The following is a 12,471-nucleotide window of genomic DNA, read 5'->3' on the forward strand; positions in this document are numbered from 1 at the left end:
TCTGCAATTTTGAATATTGCCATCAATAATCTGTTCTCTTTCAAAAAGCACTTGATATATTTTATTTGTAAATGTATAGAGTAACATTTGCATATTACCTTATAAGAAATTAACTCTTGGGAATTTGTGCTTGCATAATGACATACTTGAAATTAAAAACGATAAAAGACATTTTTTTTTAATGTACAGTGCATCCCCAGGTTATGATGTCTATTTTATATGGTTTTTTACTTTATGAAGTGGAGCAAACTTTTTTTTGCTTCAGCCATACAATATTTTTTTCGCCATCCATTTTCAACAGAAATTTCTTTCGAAATTCAAATCTGGCAGTCAGAGTGCTGAATACATCGGAATAATAAAAATGTTGATATGCTGTTCACCGAAATCCCTCCCAAAACGCATGACAGAAATATGAGGCTTGTTCTCCCTTTCTCAGTTCAGCATTCTTCGTGTTTCAAAGTTGCTTGATACTGCGTGAGTGAACCGAAAATTTGTGAAAAATAAGCAAAAGTGAAAGTTTTTTGTGCATTTTAGCATTTAATATAACATTTACTATGAACTTTACCTTATTATACGTATATAATTACATACATGACTTCAACTCATTAGTCTCAGTTCCTCAGTTTGATAACGACGTTAAAGGAAGAAGCAAGAAAATAATTATCATGGCAACGGAGTTGGAGCCGCCACGTTAACTATAAGTTAACTATAATTAATATACTATTTTGTTACTAATTTTTAATAAATACTGTGAAATAGTGTCGTTTATCATTTAGCAGCCACCTGCATAGATCTGTCAGTTACAATTCCCTTTCAATTTTTCTCAAGAGTGTCAATAGAGCCTTTGTCAGGTTTGATAAGCTGCTTATTAAACGGGCTATTAGACAGATAATACAGTTGAAAGGTTTAGCTTTTGTGTCTAAAGCTGTTCGTTCCAGAGGTGTGGCGCATGAAGTGTTTATTCCTATGGTTACTGTTTTGATGAAAACGTGGTCTTCGCATAGAAGGGCTTTGTTAGAGTTTTTGTATTAAATTTTTTGAGCCTTACTTGTTACGCACCTTCCATGTGTTGCAATTGGTCTGTGGTGTTGAATTATAAGTACAGGGTAAGACAAGCATTTGTCATGTCTGGTGATGCTGGAAAGACAAAGCACTGCCAGGGCAAATAACCATGTGTTGTTGGTCCTGGCATTGGCCAAGTTCTTTTCTCATTGGAGTTTTCTCCCAACCCCTTTTCTTTTCACCTGTTCTCTCTCACTTTATCTCTCACTTATCTTTGTCTCCCTCTCTTTCATCTTCTCTCTCCCTCTGTCTTTCTCCTACTAACCGTCTTCTTTTTCTAATTCTCTCTGATTTCCTCTCTCCTCTTTCTTTCTGATTTCCTCTCTTTTCCTGTCTCTCTCTTTTTCTCATTGCTAATACATCTAAGAAAGGAAACCATTGCAGATACTGCCGTACGATAAATTACATCATCAACTCAACCACTTCAAATGGAACACTAACTCTAGTTGTTGGTTGAGTCGGTGTTCTCTACAAGCAAATAGAGAATTTCAAACAAATCACAAAATTACCAACAAATTCAAACCCTTCCATTATATCTCCGTTTCTCTGTCTCCTTACCCTCTTCTTTCACCTTCTTTCCGTTTATTTCTCTCCCACTCACTGTTTTTCTTTCTATTATCTCTCTCAGTTCTTATGCATCCGAGAGAAGTCATGTTTGCGGATGCTGTTGTATGATAAATCCCATCATCAATTCAACTTTTTTAAATAGAGCTCCAACTCTATTTGCTGGCAGAGAGAGCAGTATAAAGTCATATTCCCTTCCTGTAACGGCTAGAGACTGCCAACTCCAGTCTGTAGTTCAGAAGTCACGCGCTCTAAACTAGATTTATCAAGTACACTCATCATAAAACAGTACTGTAATCTGATAGCATTGTTTAGCTTTTTACCATACTTAACTATGTCAAAGACTTATCAAGGTAAAGCTTTAGTGCTATTATAGAAGTCAGTATTATCTGAACCTATCGTTTTTGTAGCCGGCAGCACCTGTGAGGAAGTCGTTCGGCCATGTGGTCGTTATGTTGATTTGACTTCAGTGAGGCAGCAGGTCGTGACCTCACAAGGTAAGAATACAGTAGTTGTAGAGAGAGTTTAGATCATCTTACTATTAAAATGATTAAAAATTAGACTTTCCAAAATTATGCTTTAGGGTTATACTACATGTTATGGACAGTTACTGTCAGCGTCTAAATCCCCTTAACACTGAGTAGCTAAATGTGTTTTTATATATTTGCTGTTTAAAATACTCAAATTTTCCCAAAAAAACCACTACACCTTATACCAGGCTCTAATGCCTTGCCAATTTACATTATATCACAGTCTTATGAAAAACAAGCTTTTGCTTTCATTAAACATAATTTACATTCACTTTATTGACTATTTTCTGGTTTGGTTTGTGTCTCATGGTATAACTTGTTTTAAACGATATTGACCAGTGTAAATAAAGGTAATATTTATCTTATATAATATTTTATATATATTTTATTATATATTATATCTTTATATTTATCTATCTACTATTATAGACGGTTGGGTAAGATAATTTTACTGCTAACAAACTCCTGCTTAGTTGTATTCATTTTTCTTATGAAATGCACAGATGCTGCTCCAACATAAATAGAGACAGTAGAAGACAACTCTACTTTTAAATGTCTCTTAACACCACAAGTTGAGAGAAGTTTGAAATGTTGATAGCTACTGTATATAACGCATTCTTTTTACAGATATTTTAAATTTATATATTATTCTTTGCTATGATCTAGAAATGTTATGGTTCTATACTAATAGTAAACCTGATATTTCTAACAATTGTAGGCTTCAATGGGCAGACAGACAATGTTCAAAATGATGTCTGCTACTTCTTTATCAAAGGACCCGGTTACCTCGAACTGACTTTCTCTCACTTTGATGTAAAATGTGACAACAATCTGGAGATTCGCTCATTTCATATCAGTCAGCCTGCTCTAGGGTAAGATCTCCTAGTAGTAAATCTCCCGGTCAACTCCAAACTTCGGGTGCGGCTGACCAACTCGTTATAAACATGGAGACTTTTGTTATGTTGGCTGTTTTTTTAGACTAAATCCTCCAGTCAGAAGATTGAATATAATTGGCATGTAGCCCCTTTATGAATACCACACACTCTATTAGACTAGAAATCCCTAGATGCTCATACAGTAGAACAGCACTATACTAAACTGGATACATGATCGGCCATGATAGCTGATTGGTCAAATATAATTATATTTTATAATTTGCATTTTGTATTATCAAAATAATGCCCTATATCATTGGCTGTTATATCCATTGCACATAATCTTACTTTACCTACTGTTCTTTATCTTATTTTGATAAAGTTCAAAGCTCAAAGCTCAAAGTTCTTATCTATTTATTTATCTATATGTCTGCCTGTCTATCTATCTGTCTATCTATCTGTCTACCTATCTATCTATTTATCTATCTATCTGTCTATCTATCCACCCATCTATCTATCTGTCTATCTGTCTATCTATCTATCTGTCTATTTATCTGTCTATCTATCTGTCTATCCATCTATCTGTCTATCTGTCTGGCTATCTATCTTTCTATCCGTTTATCTGCCTATCTATCTGTCTATCCATCTACCTGTCTGTCTATCTATCCATCTATCTATCTGTCTATCTATCTGTCTATTTATTTGTCTATCTATCTGTCTATCTATTTATTGGCTGAATAGACCAGCATGGGCATACGGGTATAAGTCAGCTGTGAGATGCACCGCTTTTGGTAAACGTGTACTAACTAGTCAACATAATAAAAAGTATAATCATGGTGTTGTGCTCACTTCAGGTTATGCGGCAGCACGGAACCAGCCCCCGTTCGCACCATCTTCTCTCCAAACCCTGGCATGATGATGCTCGTCTATGATACGACCCAGTCTGTTTCAGGAGAAAGAGGTTGGTCTCTTACCGCAACATCTCATACAGACGCTTGTCTTCAGGATCCTTGCCACGGGGCACCCTGCACACCCACCCCTGGCTCAGATGTTCTATACACCTGTAGTTTCCCTGGTAAGTTTTTTAGGTGTAAAAAACACAAATCTCAATCTTAAGTGAGTTTTATTAGAAGAATAATGGTAACTCGCAAAATGTTGCTAATCAAGCGTTTCTACTCATATAATACTTAAATAAAACTGAATACAATAAAATGCTCAGCTTTCATCAAAAACTAACAACATTCCATAAAAAACAGTGGCCTCTGAACTGAAAACTGATCAGATGGGCAATTGTTATTCCTAACCATCAGGCCCTTTGATTTAACCATCAGGCCCTTTGGTTTAACCATCAGGCCCTTTGGTTTAACCATCAGGCCCTTTGCTTTAACCATCAGGCCCTTTGGTTTAACCATCAGGCCTTTTGGTTTAACCATCAGGCCCTTTGGTTTAACCATCAGGCCATTTGGTTTAACCATCAGGCCCTTTGGTTTAACCATCAGGCTATCCTGCAAAGGGTACATGACTTCTCCTACCATTACATATAGCAGAACATTGACTAGTCATCAGGTCAGTTCAAGTAATATTTTTTATGATAACTATAAAGAACCATTTCACTTAGTTTAACTTTTTATAAAATCAGTAACGCTTCAGGTCCGCAACAAGCTTAGGCGAGAGCAGTGGTTCTTTACCTGGGCTCGATTGAATCCTTAGGGTTTGGTTAATCAGCTTTAGGGGTTTGGTAGAGGTCTCTCAAAGGCAACAGCAGAAGTCACACCGATTTGCATGTCTATCTCAAAGATCAACTGTCATTATAGACATGTCTATGACATTGTTTAGAGCAATAAGTGATGGGTTATAATCCAGTCTTTGTTGGTTTGATGATACTTGCCTCTTATTACTATATAACAATGCAGTGATGAACTAAGTGCTGCTCTACAATTTGCAGATCACGCTATGCACTGTGACTTTGAGGAAGGTCTTCTGGGAGCTTGTGATAGAGTTATATTCAACAAGTATTATCAGCAGCCAGGAGACTTTCAGATGGCTTGGCAAGTTGCCTCAAATAACAACCCACACATGTTCACCAGCACAGATATCACTTCTCTGCCTCAGAGAGGCATCGCTAGTATTACTCCACACGATTTTACGGGTTTGTATTTATTGTGATAGTTTAACAGCAACATCAATAAGGTGTTTGGCACACAGTTGAAAACCAATCTAACAATCCTTCAAACTTGCTCAAAACTAAGCATTCATTTTGCACTTTAACAAAGCTTTGATGAAACTAGAGCTCGACATGCTATGATGTCATTTGATGTAGCATGCGTTTGATTAGTACACCCTCTCTGTGATTACTCAAAAAATTATTTGCTCTGATGAAAACCATTTTAGAGCTATTACTCACTGAGTTGTTCTAAAATTGTCACGCAACCGATCTTACTATATGTAAAAGTAGTCTTCACAAAGATTGTTGACAAGTTGGTTAACCTGTACATAATGGTTTGGAATTTTTATAAGTAAGTTGCAGTGTGGGCTAGTTTGCCTGATTGTATGCATCTAACAATGATGATTTCATATACAAAAATGGCATATTTTTTATTCTCATATTAATGGTGTAGGTCTATGAAAGAATAAAGTGCCTTTTATGTTTGTGATTAGTAGTTTTAAATGTACCAACTTTTATGCAATCAAAAAATCTTGTACACGCAATTAATGAGACAACTAAAATGTCGACCAATACTGAACTCAAACCCATCACTTCAGCTTATTAGACTGAGGCTCTAACCTACAGAACTAATCAGCCATTTTTCGAAGGCTCAGAATAATAGTGCCAATCAGAAAATAAAGATTGCTTTTTACAGAAAAAGTAAACAGACCGATGGACAATAATACTATACGTAGATGGTGCATGAGTCACCTAATCACAATTCGAATTATGTGTACAATAATAGTGCACAAGTAATGCTATCAGATATATGTGTAATATATACATACAAATTGACTGCTGTATAGTTGGTAACAACACTAAACCATTTTAAGGAGCATGCTGTCTCCACCAACTCATATCACAAAACAAAATTAATATATTATATTGCTGACTTAGTAGTTCAAACAATTCGATCATTAACAGACACCCATCGCTTTTTTCGCAGCATCAAAGCACTCATTTTGGTGATTGTAGGTAAGCAGTGGTGCTTTAGTTTCAAGTATAGAATGAATGGAGATGACATCGGAACTATTAACCTCTATCTTGTCAACAATAAGCAGTTGACTCCAGCGAGCAAAGTCTTTACTGTAACAAATGATCAAATGAGTTTTTATGCCACCAAAAACATCGACATCGATGGTCGCTCGTTAGCAGATTCAGACATGGTAGAGGTAAGCAAGACGACTAAAGGTATTCCCAGGTTTTTGTTAGTACAAGACAATTACAACCCGCGTTATGGTTGAACAGAGCCATGAAAAAAGCTTTTTCATCCAGTACTCATAATTTTACCTTACTGTTCTTTATTTTTAGTCTCATGATATAATTTGCTTTGAACAGCATTGACCATGTGTAAATACAGTTCATATTTACCTACATGTATTTATAGCTAGCTATTTATCCACCTATCTATCCATCTACCTACCTATGCAGTGCTTTAACAGAAGTCAGTGTTACAGACTGAACTCTAAGTAAATGCTTTAACATATAAAAGACTAGCTCTCTGTCGGCTGACGTAACTATCAGTGAGTATAGCACATCTTAACATCAGTCTAAGGTTAAGGATAATTGACAGCGCGTTATGGAAATAATCAATAGCAAATAGAATTACAAAACGTGTTTTAGAATATCATTGTATCAGTTTTAGTAAATGTTATATTTTAGCCACATTGTTGAGTCATATAAAACTACTAAAAACATTTACGTTATTTAAATGCATTGAAGAGTTTATACAATGTATGTACAGTGTTGAAATTACGGTTTAACTTTATACCAGTAATAATAATAAGTTATCTTTTTGTTTCTTCAAGCTTCCTTCTGACATCATCAGGATGTTTATTTTACAGTTAGTTTTTGAAACACTCTATACAGATGAAGGTGCTGGAATAGATACAGTGGATATCGATAACCTTCACCTTATTCCTCAGCCCTGTCCCCCAGTAGGAGGTTTGTCGAATTCCCTTTAGAAATACTTAAGCCTCTTCCACCAAAAACAGCTAGCAACTTGTCTAGTGAAAGTTAGTAGTGGTCAAACCAGCAACTGATAATACATGTCAGTTATTATAGTAGTTAAGAATCACTGATATTAATTGTAGTGACTTATAGTTGCTAGTAATTGTATTAGTACATGATAGTCTCTGATAGTAATTTTATTCATTGATAGTTACTAATCAATAATGCTAGTCACTAATCACTGGTAATAGTCAGTAATCTCTAATAGAAATCACTAATCACTAGTACTAGTCACTAATCAATAGTACTAGTCACTAATCAATAGTACTAGTCGCTAATCAATAGTACTAGTCACTAATCAATAGTACTAGTCACTAATCAATAGTACTAGTTACTATTACTACTAATCAATAGTAATAGTAATCAGTAGCCATCAGTAGTATTATAATAGTGGCTAACGGTCAGGATAGTAACCAGTAGTAACTAGTAATTGTACTAGTAATCAATAGTTATTAGTATTCATTACTATTAAATCACATTTTCTCTTTTCAGTTGTTAGTTAACATGATTACTAATATTTGTGATATTATTAAAGAAGCAATCATAACATAGTTTTCATTACTAGAATAAAGTTGTTTCTTTGTCAATTTTGATGAAAAATATCTCACCATGGATTTAGAGGTTGCTGGTTCTTGAACTCTCCTTGAGAAATGATCACTGGTCAGAAGAGCCTATTCACATGTACAGGTAGTTTCCTGTCAGACTCTGTAATTAGATAAGCAAATTGAAGAGAATGCTAGAGTGGTTGTTCTGGTGCAGGTTCTATGTAGAATATTAGATACTATTGTTTACTCCTAAGATTTAGGTAAACCTGTGTTTCCACAGATGCGTGTGCTTCCTTCTCTTGTGGAGACAGAGACTGCGTGTCTATGAATGGCGCGGCTGTCTGTTCTTACCCTGACACAGATATTCACTGTGGATTTGAGGCAGCAGAGAATGGATGCAAGGCTGATATAGAGTATTTCGGTAACTTGAACAGGAATGATAATGCTGACTGGACATCGTATAGCGGAGCCACTTTGACACCTGGCACAGGTAGTTGGACATTTTTAAACGCTGATTCATTCTACACGATTGCACTATGACGAATCTTTTGTCATGATGTAACGCTGTTCTGTTGGCGATAGTCTATTTAGTGTATGAAATAGGTAAGTACCAACTTTATGTCAATAGTTTAACAATCCTACACATAAATATGGTCATCTAGATACAGTATTATATACAGTCTTAAATTTATGCTTAATATTTTAGGATTAGTACATTGATGAGACAGTTAATACCTTTTAGACAATATGCTTTGCACTTTTAAAAACACAGCATTTGGGAAATGAAAACAGTTTTCAAAATTCTATACACATATTCAAGTAGTTCCACCGCAAAGCATATTAAATGTGCTAGACCTTGCATTGAGTATATTGATTTAAACTAATTTTTAAAGGATGGTAAGCTTAATTTTTTTAAAACCCATATTTTGACATGCCACTAATATATAACAAGAATACCTGCCTCCAGGTGCGCATGAACAGTTAGTTACCGTACATTTCAGGACCTGATGAAGCTGCTGTAGGAAATGGTTACATATACACTGAGTCAAACTTCCCTCCCAGCCCTGGAGTGCCTGCCGTTAGAACTGCATATCTTAGACTATCTCCTAGGCGATCTGGAAACAGATGTCTCTCTTTTCAGTATCACATGTTTGGCCCTGCGTAGGTATTCCGTCAACTGTTGAGAATGCTGAAATACCGTTTACTCTATCACTCTACTCACCAGTCATAATCGTGAAATTTAATTTTTACAGGGTGGTTAGACTGGAAGTTCGTGTGGCAATCTATGACAGCTTTGTGCCAGGTGTTGTGAGACTCTGGGAGCGGAACGGCCAACAAGGCAATGAATGGAAGTCTGCTCAAGTAGATGTGAACATTAATGATAGATTGCCCAATGTAAAATTACAAGTAAGTTGCCTTTGGATGATGAAGTCTGCTATCGATATCAAAACTTAGTGAAAGCAAGCGGTGATGCTCAAGTCGCTTCTCTGATATGAAATTAACACGTGGTTTGCTTTTCAACTTCATTCATTCATCAATCATATCATATCTATATATAACTTGTCTTTGATTTTAGAAGTTTCCAGAATGTTCTAGATTAAAAAAACTTTTATCATGAAAAAGAAAAATACTACCTAGTATGCATTTTACCTACTTTTAGGTATTTAACCAAATATAAGTAGGTATTTTACCTGTCTGAGGCATTTTACCTATTTCAAAGGTATTTAGGTAAAATGTGCTATACTCACTGATTTTTTCACCATTAAAATGGTAGTTTGCCTATAAAATAGTTATTTTACCAAAAAATAGGCGTTTCACTTATGAAATTAATTTAGAAGAATTTTCAGTTGGCTATTGCCAGAAATTGCTATACTAATGTACAAATGAACCCATGCTTACCACTGGTTGCCTGTTTGTAAGACCGAACTTGATGAGGCACGATGAAGTTGGTACATGTATTAGGGAGTCTGCGTCTCAAATTCTCATTGCTATAAATATCATTGGTTTCTACTGTCAAACGCAATTATCTTTTAGGTGGAGATAATTGCCAAGGGTGGCAGTAAGTTTTCGGATATCGCACTTGACGACATTCATCTGACAAAAGGAGCCTGCAATAGAGACCCAGGTAGGCACTTTGATTATGTTTGATTATGGTTTAGTTGTATTACTTGAATCTGAACGATTTTGATTTGAATGAAGAAGAAACATTAAATCACTCGCAATTTGGTAAAGTTCAGAAAGGAAACTTTGCCTCTTCAGATTCTTATGCGCAATCTCACAGCTCATAGCACCATCTAGTGCCATATCTACCTAATAGATCTCTAAATTGTAAAATTGTGCCTCTAGACTATGGTAGAACTCTGGGTAGCTTAAGTTCTTACAGTGCTATGATATCACATCTATGAACAATCTAACAATATTACATGCATGATATTGCATGATACACGCATGATATTGCCCATAGATATGCAATATCATGCATTCAATACATCATTTTGGATGTGAAGAAGACTCAGATAGATAGGACTCAATTTACATGTTTAGCCTTTTGTTTTGCTGCAGTGAATGGAGTCTGGGGAAATTGGGAAGCTTTCAGTGACTGCTCTGTTACCTGTGGAGAAGGAACAATGACCAGAAGTCGCACTTGCACACCACCAAGAAATGGAGGTGCTGACTGCACTGGGGATGCTACAGAGGTCACAGCTTGTCAAATTAGTGAGTGCAGTGTTGATGGGCGGCTAACTGATTGGACAACTTGGGGTAGCTGCTCAGCTACATGTGAAGGCATGCAAACAAGAACTCGTGAGTGTATTCCGCCACAAGGTGCTGGACAGCCTTGCCCTGCTGGAGAGCTAGCGCAGGAACAGCAGTGCGGTGTTGGGATTTGTTCTATTGATGGCATCTGGGAAGACTGGAGTTCGTGGAGTACATGCTCCAAGACTTGTGGAAGGGGAGAGCGAGTAAGAAGCAGAACTTGCATTCCACCACAGCATAACGGTTTACCTTGCTCAGGAGGAAGTCGTGAGGTTACAAGTTGTAACACAAATCTTTGTCCAACTGATGGTGTTCTTGGTGAATGGGGAGAGTGGAACGACTGCTCCCAAACCTGCGGCACTGGACAAAGAATAAGGTCTCGCCCTTGTATTACTGAGGCACAAAATGGGGGTACCACATGTGCAGAACAAGGACTGACATCCTCTGAAGAATGCAATACTAACGCTTGTCCAGTAGATGCAGTTCTCAGTAACTGGAGTGACTGGAGTTTGTGTACTGGTCTGTGTGGGGCAACAACTCAAACCCGTGAGAGAACTTGTGAACAGGAAGCTCAACATGGAGGAAAACCGTGTGAAGAATTTACTCTTGTTGAAAGCCAAGCTTGTGAGACAGTAGATTGCACAGTTGATGGCCGGCTGTCTGATTGGACCGATTGGTCAGATTGCTCTGTCACTTGCGGAGATGGCCAGCAGGAACGAACGAGAACTTGTGTGCCACCACAAAACGGTGGTGAGCCATGTCCTTCAGAGCCTCTATCAGAAAGTCAACCTTGCACTGTAACAGGATCCTGCGTTGAAGATATATTTTCTTCATGGACTGATTGGAGTGACTGCTCTGTGACTTGCGGTAGGGGAGAACGAACCCGATCTAGGACCTGCACTCCTGTCACTTCCTCAGCAGAGTGTGATGGGACTGTTTTGTTACAAACCATCTCGTGCACAGGTGGTAGCGCTTGTCCAGTTGATGGAGTCTGGGAAGACTGGAGCAGTTGGTCTTGTTCAGTCACATGTGGATCAGGCACCAAGTCAAGACAAAGAGAATGTATAGGGCCAATTAATGGAGGAATGGACTGCTCTGGACTTTCTCAAGAAACTGCAGACTGTCAGGCGGAGACCGAAAACTGCCCAATTGATGCCATAGAGGGAAATTGGCAAAGTTGGAGTGGATGCTCTGCATCATGCGGAGCAGGTTCCCGCACAAGAATACGATCCTGTACACCTCCACAGTTTGGAGGAAGATCGTGTGGTGAGCTAGAAGAATCAGCTCCATGTTTCATGACATGTGAAATTGATGGAATTCCATTACAATGGTCCCATTGGAGTTCCTGCTCAGTTACGTGCGGCAGAGGAGTACACTCAAGGTCCCGCACATGCACAGCACCACAGTTTGGTGGCTCACCATGTAACGTTCCATTAACAGAAGTAAAAAGCTGCTTTGGAGTTCTTGCGTCTTGCGAGCGAACATATAATGAATGGGAAAACTGGGGAGACTGCAGTCAAAGTTGTGGATTGGGTGGGAAAAGTGTACGAAAAAGAACTTGTACCGGTAGAGCTTTGTGTGATGGAGTAGATATAACCGAGGAAAGAAGTTGCAATGAAGACGTAACTTGTCCGGTGGATGGATTTTACAATCCTTGGGAAGATTGGAGCAGTTGTTCAGTTACTTGTGGAACTGGGTCTTCTCGACGTACAAGAGTCTGTACTCCCCCGATAGCTGGAGGCAATCCCTGTGTTGGCCCAACATTCCAAGAAAAAGATTGTGTTGTGGACTGTCCTGGTAAGACGGAATAGTTGTGCTATACATAAAATGCATTTTTACAAGTTTTTCACAACAGTAATAGGGCAGTTCATGAGTTGTTCACCAAAAATTCACATTGCATGATCATTAGAAAGTCCAGGCAACTG

The 12,471-nt window shown here is 37.6% G+C and overlaps 1 protein-coding gene across 1 annotated transcript in view; it reads left to right on the plus strand.

Moving 5' to 3' along the window:
• LOC137400357 (uncharacterized) overlaps positions 1 to 12,471 on the plus strand; it is a 28,369-nt gene that overhangs the window by 8,195 nt on the left and 7,703 nt on the right. The window contains exons 9-18 of the mRNA XM_068086685.1: positions 2,037 to 2,123; positions 2,875 to 3,028; positions 3,886 to 4,106; positions 4,977 to 5,184; positions 7,066 to 7,181; positions 8,073 to 8,282; positions 8,794 to 8,953; positions 9,046 to 9,199; positions 9,827 to 9,917; positions 10,355 to 12,343. Coding sequence (XP_067942786.1) covers positions 2,037 to 2,123; positions 2,875 to 3,028; positions 3,886 to 4,106; positions 4,977 to 5,184; positions 7,066 to 7,181; positions 8,073 to 8,282; positions 8,794 to 8,953; positions 9,046 to 9,199; positions 9,827 to 9,917; positions 10,355 to 12,343 — 3,390 coding nt within the window. The remainder of the gene's footprint in view (positions 1 to 2,036; positions 2,124 to 2,874; positions 3,029 to 3,885; positions 4,107 to 4,976; positions 5,185 to 7,065; positions 7,182 to 8,072; positions 8,283 to 8,793; positions 8,954 to 9,045; positions 9,200 to 9,826; positions 9,918 to 10,354; positions 12,344 to 12,471) is intronic.

The sequence above is a fragment of the Watersipora subatra genome, chromosome 7 (assembly GCF_963576615.1).
Source record: "Watersipora subatra chromosome 7, tzWatSuba1.1, whole genome shotgun sequence".
Lineage (NCBI taxonomy): Eukaryota > Metazoa > Bryozoa > Gymnolaemata > Cheilostomatida > Watersiporidae > Watersipora > Watersipora subatra.